General features: G+C 44.4%; 2 protein-coding genes across 3 annotated transcripts in view; both read left to right on the top strand.

Annotated features, from left to right (window-relative positions):
* Nucleotides 1–4: 4 nt before the first annotated feature.
* zgc:101569 (enoyl-CoA hydratase) lies at nt 5–14140 on the top strand. 2 transcript variants are annotated; one of them, XM_034289384.1, is made up of 7 exons: nt 5–1419; nt 1943–2113; nt 4433–4530; nt 4896–5040; nt 9236–9385; nt 11480–11712; nt 14118–14140. In XM_034289384.1, exons 1-6 carry the CDS (start codon nt 1266–1268, stop codon nt 11701–11703), a joined length of 942 nt encoding a protein of 313 aa, XP_034145275.1. In that variant the 5' UTR covers nt 5–1265; the 3' UTR covers nt 11704–11712; nt 14118–14140. The 2 variants fall into 2 exon arrangements, with proteins under 2 accessions (XP_034145275.1, XP_010884097.2); XM_010885795.5 differs by lacking the exon at nt 14118–14140 and having other exon boundaries at nt 11480–13913.
* Nucleotides 14141–15077: 937 nt separating this feature from the next.
* Nucleotides 15078–16825, top strand: part of bmp6 (bone morphogenetic protein 6) — a 35156-nt gene continuing 33408 nt past the window's right edge. Inside the window, exon 1 of the mRNA XM_010885794.5 lies at nt 15078–16005. Within this exon, the coding sequence (XP_010884096.1) occupies nt 15600–16005 (406 nt within the window). The 5' untranslated portion in view covers nt 15078–15599. The remainder of the gene's footprint in view (nt 16006–16825) is intronic.

Here is a 16825-nt window from a genome sequence, read left to right on the forward strand (position 1 = left end):
GTCTGTCCCATCTGAAAACTATCACTGACATCTCCCTTAACCAAGTGCATTTTGCCTAGGTAGTCAGCAGGTCTGAGGACAACTCAATCAGCCCATGTTAAATTCACTTCAACAAGCCAAAGACTTACACAGTGATACTTCTATTGGACTTTTGATCTGTATTCAACACCAACATCCCAGAACTACTACAATACAAACTCATCTAAGGATGACCTGCAACACAATGTATGTCTTGTTGAAAGATCGTCTGCCACCTGCCATCCACTGAGGTTCTACATGACTCCGGGGACCAGAAAAATGTACAGGCCAGATCATTGCTGACACCTTCCACCTTGGTCGCCCGCTGTTCCAGAAATTCCCCTCTTGCTGCAGAGGGCAGCCTGGAAGTGCAGGTCAATCATGACAACCCAATTCACGAGTTTCCCTGTGGACCATCTGTCCGGCACACTTTAACCGGAATATGTTTGCCATGTCAAGCCATCTGTTAATTAAACAGCTACACTATACTACTCCAAAACATAAACCCAAATACTGTATGTACATGTGTAAGTCCCCAGGGAAATGAATGTGAAGGATATGTTGTTAATGCTTGTGTCCCATCTAATGCTCACATAATCCTTATTTCCTATTCATCTGGTTAAGTGCCTTATTTTTGTACCACAGAAAATGCCTTACACACCTACAGAAATACATGCCTCAACTTTGCCCTCTCCAGTTCGTTGTGTTGGTTTCACCGCGTGCATGCTCTAGTCCGCTCCTGTCATGTGCCGAACCTGCTTAAAACCATTTGCGCTGTTTCCGGGGGAACTTCTTTTTTTTTTTTACTCCATATTGTATCCGTTTATTAATAAAATATATATATATTTATTTTTACTTTTCTCCGGGGGAACTTGCGAGGTGCCGTACCTTGCAAACTACGTAAACCAGAGACAGTTTAGGAACCGAGACAGCACACACGAAAACAGCACAACGATAAAGCTTTTTTTCATCCTTGTGCTACGTGTTCGGCGCTGTGTAGCAGATCGTTCTACGTTGTAGTTTGCAGCTCGAGGTCTGGTGCCCCTTCGGATTTGTTTTTTTTTCATGGAGGCGTGTGTTCGAGTGGACTGTCTCAGTGTAAACACTGATTAAGACCGAAAGATTTGAATAACTTTGCATAAGGTCTTTGTTCTATCTGAGACTAGACCGTCGTATTTTTATTCATTCTGTTTTATTTGTATTTGTGCATAAGGAATTTTAACGTTGGTGTTTTGTGAACAGCAACTATGGCTCTCCGAGCCTGTCAGAGTGCGAAACACGTTTTATTAGCTAGAATTCGGAGCAGACACGCGGCTAGCGCACTAGACAGGATAGTTGGAAATATTTCTTCTGAGAACAACAGCCGTTGCAGCTCTTCAGCTGGGGGGGAATCAAATGAAGGTACATTCAATGTTTTCAAACAGTTGTCGCAGCTTTTTCATGTGCGATGACAAGTCTCTAACAGTAGAGGGCAGAAAATGTTTGCTTTCAAACCAGATGGCGCTCATCCCAAATCGAGTCTTAAACACTATGCACTTGTGAAAATCTTAGTGGTGGATTTGGGATTGGACTGAGTGTTGGTATGGAGACTGACTGAAGAGCTTAGTCTAATAATTGTATCATATTTAAAACCGTACTCAAGACAGATCCCACTATGTACAAATTACTCGAATCACTGACCTTGACTTTGACGCATCCTGGTTGAGTTGGAATATGAAACGTGCTGAATTTCGGCTGTCTTTTAATGAATTTCTTATGGATGCAGATGCATTGATTTTGGTCCCTTGGTCTAACTGTCACTGTGGGAGCTGTATTCTCTTTCCCACAAGCCACATAGTTAATCCGCAGCCATTCTGTAACCCAGTCCCAATTTCTGGGGTAATTTCTTTCTAAGTGCTGTGGTGTCTCACCCATTGTTATGCAGTCGCCGGCCGGACTGTGGTCATGAAGAGGAGGGGCCCAGTGGTCACCGTGGCGATCAACCGGCCCGAGGTGCGCAATGCGGTAAACCATGAGACGGCCGGGCGTCTGCTGGACGAGCTGACGGCCTTCGACTGTGACCCCACTGCCACTGTAGCCGTGCTCCATGGCAACGGTGAGACGGTCTGTACACTTCAGACGAGACGTGTTTCTTAATCTGCATTCCTGGACCCAAAAGGGTGTGCATTCTTGTTTTCGTTTTGACCCAAAAAACTGTTATTAAAACCATTTAATTAATGCGAAGGCCTCTGATTTGAATCACGTATCAGAGCCCTAGAGATTAAAAAAAAAAAAAATCAGCCCAGTTGAGAAACATTGAGCTTTTGACAGTCTCTGCAGGTAAGCAGCTCAAATGGTCAGTCAAAGACAACACCTGATGATGAGCGATAACGATGATGTATGGTGTTTCCATGGCTGTCTATACTAATACAGGAACCATGGCGCCTCTCATTCTTTCAGACATACAAAACAGTAGAGCAGACATTTTTGTGCCAGGGGGGTGATGAATTTTGGTGTCCCTCCTTTCGGACAGCGCTTTATAAAAAAAAAAGCATTTAAGTATTCATAGCATGAGCCATGAAACGCTTTCATTCTTATTTTAGAACCCATTGGTCCACGTGAAAAAATGAATAATAAGAACAGAATGCTATTATGTACATATACATTTAGTCTTGTATTTGTACCTATTATATGCAGTATCTTTTTCCTCCAAAATGAGTTATTGATAATCACAGCTATGTTTACAGAATAATTATTACAGAATAATTTAAATGGGGATAGCTTCCTCATAACACAGTATACCAACCGCCAGTTACTTCCATATCCATAATTACGCACATAGAACCGAGGTGAACCAATCAGCATGGGCGAGAGATCAAACGGTCTTCTGAAGCGTTTTGCCAGCTGACTGCCGGCAGCCCCCCCCCCCCCCCCCCACACACACACACACACTCCCACACTGCCTAATTATCCATCAATTAACAGCGTCCGGAGGATGGGTTCACAGTGCCTGTGTTAATGTACAGTATGCATGCCCACAGCTGTCAGGCCCCTGTGTTGTGTCAATCAGGAGGACGCGAGTTATACACACTTCTTAATGCTTCTCCAAATAATAATCTCAGCCCATCTAAATGTACTCGCTCAATGGAAATAATTAGTTCAACCTAGGTCCAACATCCCCCTCTCGTAGTCCGACGTCATCCCAAGAGGCTCAAATCCATGCTTTATTTGAATTCTTTGACATTTCGAGGCTGGACCCGGGCCAAATGAATGCAGCTAAATTCAGTCTCAGTAATTGCCTTGTGTGAAATGGGTTTGACCAGTGTGTTGGACGACTTCAGCCTTGTGTGCAGGGTTTCCTGTGCTGCCTGATATGTGTTGTTGACCGGACTGCATGTCTCAATGCCAAACCCGTTTGTAGGTTCATGTGTACCAGTGCCATTATTGCAGAAATGTATAATTTTCATTCCATTTTAAAATAATTGTTTCTGTACATTTCACTGAATTCTAAGTAACTATACACCTGAAGGAATTGTAAACGTTTAATTAGCTGCAAATATCTCTGTTGTTGCAACTTTCGATCAAGTGATATTATCTCCTTTTTAGAGAACATGCCATAAGCAGCAGTCGCTTGCAGCAAAATGCTTCGAATACATATATGTATTTAGCTTAAATTTAACCTCAAATTTTCCATGTTTATAAAAAATCCAAAGGAGACCTGCTTGCACAATTTAAGCATTAACTCAAACATCTCCCTACTATTCAGCCTCTCGACTCACCATGAAGTCACAATAGGACCTCGTGCGTTTTCACAAAAGTCAACAGAATCACCACCTCCCGTGAGATGCAGCTCTGCCACAGTGTTTTCGTACTGCTTCAATGGAACCCGTTTGACCCACAGTGGCCCAGACAGACACCGCCTCCCCTCCCGTGACCCTCTGCTTTAGTCAGTCTAAGTGGACAGACGCTGTAGCACATTTTTCATCGTCAACTTAATTCCCGTCAGAAACAGCGCGGCCTCACCATTTCACAGCTCTCAGCCTCAGCGCCTGGGACATAGTGTTAGTAGGCCTCCCAGGTAATGTTTGCAATCACCGCATTCATCCGATGGAAGGGGCTGTGGTCAGGGTGCGTTAGTCTAGCATTAATGAGAGCATTGTGTGTAATAGAGACTAAGCCCACTCTTAAGGGCAGAAAACCTTTTGTGTGCTAGCCAACCAGTCAGCCAACCAGTCAGCCGGGCCAGCTAGCCAACCAGTCAGCCGGGCAAACCAGCCAGTCAGTCAGCCTGCCAGCGTTCCTCCTCCATTTCTAAATTGTAGCCTTGTCTCTTCTCTTCAAGTAGTTGTGTTTTTTTTTCTTCTTCATCCTCGTCATTTTCCTTTCCTCTTTGGTTGCCAGCTGCCATACTTTGTAATTTTGTGGTCTCTTCCAGGAGGGAATTTCTGTGCTGGTTACGATCTGAAAGAGCTGGCCCATCACACTGCCTCCCTCAAATTGGAGCAAGATGTCACCAGAGGTCCTGCTCCTATGGTGCGCATCTGCAAAAACCTTCCCTGACTTTCTACATCACCCTCACACGCTACAGTGCCCAGAACAACCAGTGACTAATCACACGCCACCAAGCATCTAGCGTATATGTTTCTTCACTGTTGACCCTCTGTATGTACATGTAAATAGAGAAGGTCTATCAGATACCATCAGTCGTCTCTATTGCCATTCTTCCAAGGTTGTGTATACTTGTAAAGGGCCGAGGTCCGTCCTTGTTGTGGGAGTATGTTTGTGCAGGAAGCCTAGTTACAGCCTTGTTTAGGGAGTGGATTCCTTTCATGCCTCGCTCAGGGTGTGTGTGTGTGTGTGTGTGTGGGTGCGCACGCACCATGTCTTGTTCCTCCTAGGGTCCTTCCCGACTCACCCTGTCCAAGCCGTTGATCGCAGCGGTCAGTGGCTACGCAGTGGCAGGTGGGCTGGAGCTGGCTCTTCTGGCTGACCTGAGAGTGGTGGAGGAGAGCGCTGTCATGGGAGTTTTCTGTCGCAGATTTGGTATGTGGATCACACCTCACTGAGCCCACTCCACCTCCCACTGTGCATGTGAGCGTGAGCGTGGGCGGGCGGGCGTGCGTGCGCATGTGTGCATATGTATACTGTAGGTATATTTGTGGGGACCAACTACTCCAACAAGGACTGTGAAATAACTAAATAACCACCCCCCTGGGAAAATGCTTAGGTTGAGGCATATAGATTATAGGTTATTGAGGTTAAAGTTAGGTTTAGGGGGTGACGAACATGTTTTCTGGTCTGTACAACTATAGGCAGACAAAGGTGTGTGTGTGTGTGTGTCATGTGAGGCCCCAGTCCTCGCCCCAACACTGATGGCTTAATGTTACAAATTGCCTGTTTCATTTTCCTTTCAACATCAATGTAGCATTTCAAGCCGCTATCGCTGTTTGGGTTATGGGTGACTGCGATAGCAGCAGTGACCATGGCCTTTGAAAGCATTGAATGTACAGACCCGACTGCTGTACAGACTGCTTTCCCTGATAACCAGAAGGAGAGGAAGCGAATGTAGCGCCTAGTAGCATCCCCCATCTCGACACCAGTCTCCCTCTATTGCTAAAAATATGACCTCCATCTTTATAAATATGACATGCTGTACTATAATTTACTGGCAGTGGGTAAAGCCTGGGTTTTTATTTTATTTTCATAAACAGGGCTTATCATAGTGGCTCTGTAATTAAACAGGGCATCCTGGCAGTGCCCTTGTCTGACTTGCACCAGTGCCTCCCTCCAGACTGTCTGGTGGTATCACACTGACGTCGCAGAGTGCGTGTCATCGCAAGCACGTCTTTACTGACTTCCTACACCCTCACATTGTCCCCCTGCTTTATCCTTGACGAGCACCGATACGAAACAGTCAGACCGTTCGAAGGGAATGGCTAGCAGATCTCCTCTGAGTAGCCCAGAGTGGAGCATGGGAAAGGTTTCAACACTGTTGCCAACTGTCTCTTCCTAGCTGCTAATGTTCAGCCACACCAACGTGTGGGCTTTGCCTCGTTCCACAAGCTCCTGGGCTGTTGGTCAACACATTTTACAGTTGTATCCTCGGCTTAGTTCAGCCACTTTGGCACTTTTCATCATCTGTTTTGAGCTTAGCACTGTGACTGTTATTGTCTGGTTCAACAAACCATACCCTGTGATCAGCTGTGGACGTTGTGTTTCCCAGCCTGTAGTTAGCCTGAAGTGTATGGCAGTAAGGCGCTGGTCATCAAAACTGACAAAACTCTGGAGTCAAGATTTATTTTCAGATCGCTCTGGTAGGTTTGTTGCATCTCTTTAGTTTTGACGGGAGAATTCTGTGATTTTGGTGGAGAAAACCCATGGAAACACCCTGAGGGAATCCCTGGTGGTTTGAAGGAAAAACCCAAATCCTACCATGTCCATATGATGTGGTCCAAAGCCGCAAGTAAGTGACACACTTCCTGTCACATGATTCACCCGAGCCCCCGTCTCATGCGGAAAGATGAGGAAGGCTTATAGAGGGATCATAAGACAGCCCGTGTTTAGAGTATAGACCGGTCCGAAGCTAAAATGTGGATTTGTTATTTCAAACAACTTGTGTGGAGTGTGGGTTGATGACATGCCAGTGATTACATGGCAATGCCATTCCACAACCCTCTGCCAGTAGAAGCTTCATGGCTGCAAAATGTTCCTCTTAGCTCTATGGTGTAAGTTTAACCACTATAGGGAGACCTTGGCAGAACCTGAACGTCCACTACCCAGTTCAGACCGTTGTCCTTGGAGTGTGATGTGGAGAATGGACCTCTAGAGACCCATTCCATCTGGGTTCTCTAAAACCCAGTTAAGGAGATGGATGCTCTGCTAGGCTGTACCTGTCCCAAGTCTGTAGAGAGACTAGAGAGACCACACCAAGGCACTAAGACCAGAGGACCTGGATGGTGGCTGGAGAAGCAGACATAGGTTTGCTGGATGTGAGTTAAACTCTAGTGATCTGAGCGTCTTATGCAGAGACGATTGGGAGGCCTTGATCAAACCGTTAACTCACAAACACCTAAAGTCTGTCCAAATAGGTAGTGAATGTGCAAAAAAAAAAAAAAAAAAAGGCTATCTTGTGACATTCAGCGTGTTAAGCCCAATATCTGTAGGGAGTTTAGGTGCACATTCCCATCTCTGTAGCCGTTTGTTTGGACTTCCCTGGAAATCTCTAATCCGCATCAAACTTAATCTCATTAACTCTCCTCTCTTCTGAAGAATCCATTGTGGACGGCTTTGCTTTGAAGTGGTACAGATAGGTAGGTATGGCCAAAACAGCTCAGTTCAGACTGAAAGTGGTCTAGTCTGACCAAGCTGTTTCACATAGGTCAACACTTCACTGCTTTACTGGTTCCATGGTTCCAATTAAAATGCAACCCAATTCTACTAATTACTAATTAATTAACCCATATCCCTCCTTTATAGCTGCTTTTAAAGTGTTTGCATTTGTTGAGTTGGTCCTGTTAATACATTCCATTGTGTAGGTTTTGTTGAGTTGGTCCTGTTCATTTCATTCCAGTATGTAGGTTTTGCAGTGTGAGTTGCTTCCGTTCTGAAGTGTGCCAGTTACAAGACTGTCCCTGCAACACAGACAATAAGCCTGACAGTCAGGAAGAGAAGCCCCTCCTTTATCTATTGTTGGATGATAAGGCACTGCTGACACGCAAAAAAAAAAAAAACCCAGCTAAAACTGCTGTGTGGTTCTTTAGACAATGGGCTTATCGGTTTCGAAAAGATGAGAAACTTACATAGGTTCTCTTATACCCATATCATGGCTCCGACCTTCCCATTTAAACCTCCAATGTGTCCTTTCTATTAAGACTATTTCTATGGGATGTTGTGTTAATGCAAACAGGACACATATGAGACGGGGGGTATCAGCAGGCTTTCAGAAGGGTGCTGGATAAGCAGGGACCCTTCCGGCAGCTGATAACACGGTGCCAACAGCACTAAAGACAATCTGGCCCAACCTGCATGGCTCGTCTGTGGTCACTCCGGCCTGATAGGGCTGGACACGGGCTGAAGAGGCTCTCTGAAGCACAATCTAATCTTGCCTCCGGCCCTGAGGGAAGCTGGGGGTTGTGGTGTGTGCGTGTGTGTTTGTGTGAGGTAGGTTGGAGGGTTTTGTGTTTTGCATGTCGTCTGCGTGTGAAAGGGCAATAGGAATATTTAACTAAGTCATTTTACATCTACAGTGGGATTTTATTGTTGTGTAGCCTTTGTTGTGAAGCCTTAGTGTACACACACACACACGCGCGCGCACGCAGACACACACGCGCACACAATAAGGTAAAGTTCACAGAATGCGTTTCATTTCACCAGCTCAGGCTACTGGCAGCATGCTCTGTCATAGGAATGTTGAGCTGAGCCGGCCTGACCAGTGGAGACGGGGAGGGATGTATTCGCTGACAGAAGATCTCCCTCCAAAAGAGCTTGAGTCAGGTTACCATGTGTGTGGAGTGTCGGACCCTAGGCCTCTCCATTGGTTGCAGATGTATTAACACTGACTGGTATTCAATGAATTCAAATGTGATTTATTTGAAGGATTCTTAGAATGTTGGGGGGAGTGCGAATATAATTACAGTGTTTCCACATCTCTCTGGGGCGAGACTCCCCCCCCAAGAGGGATTATTTTAGGTTATGAAAGTATGTTGGATTCATATGCTCTTAATAATGGGTGGTCAAGCCGAATCTGTGGCTGGGAGGAGTTGGGGGCCAGTAAATGGCAGAGGCTGTTGAAACAATAAACTACCTCCCACTGCCCCTCTTGGCCACAGGGCCTGCGATCACAGTACTGTCAGCCGGGTGGATATGAATGACCATACTGTTTGACTCAGTCACTGTAGGTTGGAGGACATTCATGGGTTAGGGTTTAAGGATTTTCAACTTGTGCACCCTACTACGGCCCAGTCCCTAATCAAGTCCTACACTTTACTCATCTACGTAGATTGGGAAATTATTTGATTGATGTTAATGGTGAATCTGGCAACTAGCTGCAGGATTAGCCGTGGTATGTTGGCCATATACCACAACCCGCCTCATTGCTTAAACCCCCCTCCTGAAATTCAGGAGATGCAAACACCTTCGCTATCTCATGCGCCATGTTATACCATGACAGATCTAGGGGACGAGTTAGAGTACTCTGTCCACAAGAGATCCCTTATAAATGGTTCCCTGTGTCCTGCAGGGGTCCCCCTGATTGATGGGGGCACAGTGCGGCTCCCCCGCCTCATTGGTCTGTCACGTGCCCTGGACCTGATTCTGACCGGACGGCCCATCGGGGCACACGAAGCCCTGGCCTTCGGTTTGGCTAACAGAGTGGTACCGGATGGCCAAGGTAAACATAAAGTAAAATATACACCGATCAGCCCTAACATTATGACCTCCTGCCTAATATTGTGTGGGTCCCCCATTTGCGCCAAAACGGCCCTGACCCGTTGAGGCATGGACTCCACTTGACCTCTGAAGGTGTGCTGTGGTATCTGGGACCAAGACCTTAGCAGCAGATCCTTTAAGTCCTGTAAGTTTCTAGGAGGGGCCTCCCTGGATCAGACCTGTTTGTCCAGCAAATCCCACAGATGCTCGAATGGATTGAGAATTTGGAGGCCAAGTCAACCCCTTGAACTCGTTGTTGTGTTCCTCAAACCATTCCTGAACCATTCTTGCTCCTGAATGAGGCCAATGCCATCAGAAAACACTGTTGCCATGAAACGGTGCACATGGTCTGCAACAATCCTTAGTTGGGTGGTATCTGTCAAAGTAACATCCACAAGAATGGCAGGACCCAAGGTTTCCCAGCAGAACATTGCCCTGAAGCATCACACTGCCTCCGCTGGTTTGCCTTCTTCCCATAGTGCATCCTGGTGCCATGTGTTCTCCAGGTAAACGACACACACGCGCCATCCATGTGATGTAAAAGGAAATGTGATTAATCAGACCAGGCCACCTTCCATTGCTCCGTGGTCCAGTTCTAATGCTCACGTGCCCATTGTAGGCGCTTTCGGTAGTGGACAGGGGTCAGCGGCTACACAGCCCCATACTCAACAAACTGCGGTGCACTGTGGGTTCTGACACCTTTCTATCAGTATCAGCATTAACTTTATCAGCAATTTGAGCTACAGTAGTTCGTCTGTTGGATCGGACCACACAGGCCAGACTTAAACTCCCCACATGCATCAGTGAGCCTTGGCCGCCCATGACCCTGTCGCCGGTTCACCACTTTTCACCAACTTTTGGAACACCGACTAGGGCTGCAGTTTTGGAGATGCACTGACCCAGTTCACAATTCGGCCCTTGTCAAAGTCGCTCAGATCCTTCCGCTTGCCCATTTATCCTGCTTCTAACACATCAACTTTGAGGACAGAATGTTCACTTGCTGCCTAATATATCCCACCCACTGACAGGTGCCTTGATAACGAGATTATCAGTGTTATTCACTTCACCTGTCACTGGTCATAATGTTATGGCTGATCGGTGTGTGTATGTATCTACATGTCCTCCTTTATGTTTTTGTCACACCTTCGTCTCCTCACTCTAAGAATAACTTTCTTCCTTGCTCTTTGAAGCTGTCTGAATCCTGTGTAATATCTTACTTGAACTGGAGTTTGTACTGAATTATCGTCATTGTCTAATATGAATGTGTTAACTCCAAATCCTAAATCCCTTCAAAAAGCTTTTCCATGTGCTCTCCCTGTTAAAATACATTAGAAGATTACGTTAAGTCTTTTCGGAAGTCATTCCCACAAACACAGCCAAGTCCAGCTAATTGGATTCTGAGGCTGATCACTTTGGTTAGAGATACTGTAGCTTAAAGACAGAAGGGCCACTTGGGCATCAAAGTCTTAACATCAGCCCTTAGTTTCCATGGGATATTTGGATGTGGTCCAATACTTTCATGTGGCCCAGGAAACAAAGTGGCTTGGCTGAAGCACAGAGAGAGGCAGTGCAGGATATAGGAGGGAGAATGTACCAGTGCTAGCTAGAACCAAGTAGCTGCCAAGTGGGGCTTATGCTAATGTCATTATTGAAACTTGTTATACAGACACAGTAAGTATCTCTTGCTCTATGTTTTGGTACGTGTGTCTCTGTGTATCTATGGATCTTTGTCGCTCTCTGTGTGTCTCCATCTGTTTTGTTTCTCAGTTTGTTTTTTGGTTTCTCTGTCTTTATTTCTGTCTGTATATTCTTATCTGTTTGTTTCTCCTCTATCTGTGTCTTTGTCTTTCTCTGTCTCCCAGTTTCTGTCTGTGCCTTTTTCTGTGTCCCTATCTCTGTCTCATTCTCTTTGTCTGGGTTTGTGTATAATATGTAACATGTTTATTAGTGTGAATGTGTATTCATATGTTTAGTTGCATTAAGATGTTTCCTGGTGTGTCTGTGTGTGTGTGCGCGCGTGCGTGTGTTCTTGCGTGCGCGCCCTCGTTTCTCTCAGGTCTGCAGGCATCCCTGGAGCTTGCTGAGAAGATCAGCTCATTCCCACAACAATGTCTGCGTGCCGACCGCTCCTCAGCTCTCCACAGCACCTTTGAAGCCCGATCCTTCATCCAGGCCATGCAGTACGAGATGGACCACGGAGCTCCAATAATACAGGCTGAGTCTGTTGCCGGTGCAGCCCGGTTCAGTTCTGGAACAGGAAGAGGCGGGACATTCTCGTAAAAGTGCTAGGTAGTAGTTTTGTAAAGTTTTTGTGCTTTTTGTTTGTTGTTTATTTGAAGTGGGTGAGTTGTAGTTGTATGATGGGAGTGGTAGTAGTATGATGGGAGTTGATTTAGTATGGTTGGAGTGGTAGTAGTGTGGTTGGAGTGGTACTAGTATGATGGGAGTTGTAGTAGAATGGCTGGAGTGGTAGTAGTATGGCTGGAGTGGTAGTAGTGTTGTTGGGGTGGTAGTAGTATGATGGGAGTTGTAGTAGTATGGATGGAGTGGTAGTAGTGTGGTTGGAGTGGTAGTAGTGTTGTTGGGGTGGTAGTAGTGTGGTTGGAGTGGTAGTAGTGTTGTTGGGGTGGTAGTAGTATGATGGGAGTTGTAGTAGTATGGATGGAGTGGTAGTAGTGTGGTTGGAGTGGTAGTAGTATGGTTGTAGTGGTAGTAGAATGGTTGGAGTGGTAGTAGAATGGCTGGAGTTGTAGTGGTAGTAGTATGGTTGGAGTGGTAGTAGTATGGTTGGAGTTGTAGTGGTAGTAGTATGGTTGTAGTGGTAGTAGTATGTTTGGAGTTGTAGTCGTGTGGCTGGAGTGGTAGTAGTATGGTTGGAGTTGTAGTAGTATGTTTGGAGTTGTAGTAGTGTGGCTGGAGTGGTAGTTGTATGTCTGGAGTGGTAGTAGTGTGGTTGGAGTGGTAGTAGAATGGCTGGAGTGGTAGTAGAATGGCTGGAGTGGTGGTAGTAGTATGGGTGGAGTGGTAGTAGTGTGGTTTGAGTTGTAGTGGTTGTAGTATGGTTGGAGTGGTAGTAGTATGGATGGAGTGGTAGTAGAATTGTTGGAGTGGTAGTAGAATGGCTGGAGTGGTAGTAGTGTGGTTGGAGTTGTAGTGTGGCTGGAGTGGTAGTAGTATGGTTGGAGTTGTAGTAGTGTGGCTGGAGTGGTAGTATTGTGGCTGGAGTGGTGGTAGTGTGGTTGGAGTGGTAGTAGAATGGGTGGAGTGGTAGTAGAATGGGTGGAGTGGTAGTAGATTTTGTTGATGCCTGTGTACCTCTCGCTCTGTGTGTGTGTGTGTGTGTGTGTGTGTGTGTGTGTGTGTGTGTGTGTGTGTGTGTGTGTGTGTGTGTGTGTGTGTGTGCCCACATGTTTACTGCTACATAATGAAAGTTGAAGATTCAGCAGTCCAAATGAACTTGGTGTTATGAGTTAACATTCCTCTGGATGAGGTCTCCCCTCAATTATCTATGTGTGTGTTCGTGTGTTTGTTTGTGTGTATATGTATACGTGTGTGTTTGTTTGAGAGAGAGGATTTATCTTAGATATTGTATACAGCTCCGGAAAAAATTTAAAGACCATTGAAAGTTTATCCTTTTCAACTTTTAGGGAAAATAAAGAAAAAGGTGCATTGGTCTCTTAATTTTTTCCAGAGTTGGATGTGTGTGTTTGCGTGCATGTGTGTGTACGGAATTTATTATGCTATTGGGGACAGAAAAGCTTTGCAAGGATAGTAAAACAAGGAAAAATACTTTTTGGCTTAAGGGTTCGGTTTAGGGTAAAAGTTCACATTTTTGTTAGGATTAGCATTAGGGTTGTGGTTTCGGGTTAAGGTTAGGTTTTCAAGTTATGGAAACTACCACTTTTAATGGAAACAACTGTGTCCCCGTCAGGATAGAACAGATGAAATGTTTATGATTGTGTGTATAATTAATCAATAAAGTGTAAAAGGGTGTGGTATATGGCCAATATACCGCAGCTAAGAGCTGTTCTTAGGCACGATGCACCGCGGAGTGCCTAGACACAGCACTATGTCGTGGTGTATTGACAATAAACCACAAACCCCCAAGAATTGCCATTATGAAACAGTCAACAACACAATGAATACCATAAAAAGTAAATCATTGTAATTGAAAATAAAAAGATATGCCTTTGTGTGTGTACATGTGTGCGTGTGTGTGTGTGTGTGTGTGTGTGTGTGTGTGCGCGTGCATGTTAATTAGGGTGACATGCTCTGTCTAGACACTGTGATGACAGGACATGCAGCCCCCCTGTTTAGTGGGCCCTCCCTCTGCTTCCCCCTGCCCCCTCAGCCATGACCAATACACTCTGCTATCACCTGCCACACACACAAAGATAAATATTTCTATTCTCAATTAAAATGATGTATTTGATGTACGAGTGGGTGAAATGTGGCATGATCATGTCTGAATAAAGTTAATATTAAAAGCGGTTCGGTCAGCTATGTGTCCAGTACAGTATCTCCATTGTAATTCTCCCTTGTGCTGATTTGCTAGCAAAGAGTTCATAGTTTAGTTGTTCATAGTTTTAGTGTTTCCATATGGTTCTTGGTTCATGGGATATAATGTAATAATTTTTTATACTTACGCTTCCAAAAGGTCAAACATAGCACTTGTACTTTTCTCCACTTTGCAGACTGTCTCAACCCCCCCCCCTCCCCAGTGGATGAGGTAGGGAAGGATGAGGGGGGGTAGCATCTGTGGCTTTGATGCAGATATGCTCTTCAAGTTCCCAACAGATAAGGTAGACGAGAGAGATAAGGACGCCCTGCCCTCCTATCAGAGGGATCTGGGCACAGGACACAGACATAACATGTGGGGTGGTGATGGTACAGGGAGGAGGTCCCTCTCCAAAGGCAGGGTAAACACTTAATAAGTATCCTGCAAACAAAAATGAGTCCTTAGGACTTCCCAGGAACGTTTGGTGCTGAGTCACGGTCCCCAGATGTACCATGTAAGCTGGCTATCATCAAGAACTTACCAGATCATCTGGTATCTTTCATCATATGTAATAAGGGTCACTTCTAATAAGCGTTTTACAACTGACTTCCTGCACCTTTACCTATAATGTACTGGAAACTTTAGAAACGTGTCTGGTTCATAAGAAATGTAGAATATAAATTTGAGCTATAAAGCAAACCTATATTAAATAGGATTTATTATACACAATTTTATAATGTGGAAAAAATAAAGCTTTTTGTTTCGGTGTCACGCGTTATCAATATATTATTTTAAAACGAGTCGTTTTTTATAAAAAATATTTTAGTAGCTTAAAATATATCATGATATGGAAAATGTTAACAAGCTTAAATCATAAATTGTGGCATGACTTTAGAATATGAATACAATCTATCCCTCGTTTTTTCGACAGAGAACATTCTACGACTACTTTGGTTGTAGTTGATACGGCCAAAATAATTTATTCAATTATTTTTATGTATAACTGATGTGCTTTTTATGTGCTATTTCTACATGTTGCTGAGCATTTCGTCAACTGATGAAATGTCACCTAAGTCCCACCTCTCTGCCTGTATTTGCGCACTATAACTGGGCGGGTACTGTGGCTACACGCGCCTAACTACCTGCTAATGCCCGTTACTCAGAAAAACTCACACACAGTGTAGATAGCCTACAGAGTGCAAGCTGGAACTGCGTGAACTTTATGTTTAAGGGCAATTTCGAAACTTTTGAAAATAATTTAAGAGTTAAATACACACATTGAAGTAAAATGGTTTATTTGAGAGAAGTTGTTATTCTTTCACCAGAATTTCAATAACTGGGACTTAATTACTAACTTTTGACTGGGTCTGACTTGGACTTACGGAAAGGACTTTACATGGGTCATTTTAACGCAGGAAAACGCGATGTGGATTTGGAGACTTCTCAGAATCGGAAACGATGAAGACCAATTTTACAAAAGCAATTCGTTGGATAATATTGCATAATGAGTGATTCATTTTCGATTTCTTTCCAATGAGAGCTTTTATTTCCTCTATTCACTTTCGCTGAGAGCAAGGACCGCATTTGGACAGTTATACGCTGAAAATATATTTTGATTTGGTGTCGATTATTATAATAACGGCACTTAAGAAAAACTGTCAAAAAAACTGGACTTACAATGACAAGCTGTTGGTTTGCCTTTGTGGGATTGTGGTGGAGCGCTTATTGCATGTTCCTTATTGCAGGTAGCAATTATTTATTCGATGGGAACAACGAGGTGCACCCTAGTTTCATTCACCGGCGGTTGCGGACTCACGAAAAGAGGGAGATGCAGAAGGAGATTCTCTCCATCCTTGGGCTTCCACACAGACCCAGACCACATCTGTCACATGGAAAGTACAACTCCGCTCCGCTCTTCATGCTGGATCTTTACAACACGATATCAAGCGAGGAAAAAAACGAGTTGGAAGGCATGTTGGAAGAGTACCAGTCCATATTCACCACCCAAGGTCCCCCTTTAGCCACATATCAGGAAAACGCCTTCCTAAATGACGCGGATATGGTGATGAGCTTTGTTAATTTGGGTGAGCCATTTAATTAATATGTTTTTTGTTAGAATGTACGTGTGTTGAACTAATATGTGAAATAATATCTTCAAATGATTTAGTCGTTCACCATTTCTTTACATTCATTTCAAATCGATCGTAAACTGAAGACGTGGACGTAGCCTACGGTCGTGCGTAAAAAGCAGTTTGAAAATATTGCTACTCCAGGGGTTGAAAATGGAGACACCTGTAGTGTATAGTTGCAACATATGGATGAATAACCGGTTTTAGGGGCAAATGCCAACATAATTCAGATGAGACTATTGCACGATTTATTCACGTGCCATTGTGCGAGCGCAATCGCTCCTATAAATTCTCTGCGCACTTGTGGTATAAAATATCGAGTGCCAATTAAACATCTAGGCATAAGTGCTGTGTTGCAATCTAATTGGGGAGGGGGGGGGGGCTGACTGACTATAATGGTCTTTGCGCAAACGGATAATTTACGCACTGGGTACATGGGTTAATTTAGTTCAACTACGGAAGCATCATGCGTGTTGTGCAATCTGTTCCATGATTTATGTTTGAGGGAAGAAATTGGAAAAAATATCCACACCAAACTAAAAACAAGAATCAACAACCAGCACGCTGGTATTTGTGTAAGGCTATTCTTGGCATTGACTATGTTCAAGTTGTGGTAACAAACACAGACCTAACTAGATACAGTAATCAACATCCAGCACACAGTAAATCTATGCCATTAAATACAAGTTGCGGGTTAAAGTGTAAATTGTGTATTGTTTGTGTTTAGTCGGATTTCTTTAATTAGACCAACAACGATGAGGAGATACTTTAATCA

This window comes from Esox lucius, chromosome 21, assembly GCF_011004845.1.
Source record: "Esox lucius isolate fEsoLuc1 chromosome 21, fEsoLuc1.pri, whole genome shotgun sequence".
Taxonomy (NCBI): domain Eukaryota; kingdom Metazoa; phylum Chordata; class Actinopteri; order Esociformes; family Esocidae; genus Esox; species Esox lucius.

What these genes read in the sequence shown, in the direction of transcription:
- zgc:101569 (XM_034289384.1), top strand. Translation starts at nt 1,266, where the DNA reads ATGGCTCTCCGAGCCTGTCAGAGTGCGAAACACGTTTTATTAGCTAGA. An exon ending in TGGGGGGGAATCAAATGAAG is followed by an intron (nt 1,420 to 1,942) that starts GTACATTCAATG and finishes ATTGTTATGCAG; the next exon opens with TCGCCGGCCGGACTGTGGTC. An exon ending in AGTTTTCTGTCGCAGATTTG is followed by an intron (nt 5,041 to 9,235) that starts GTATGTGGATCA and finishes TGTGTCCTGCAG; the next exon opens with GGGTCCCCCTGATTGATGGG.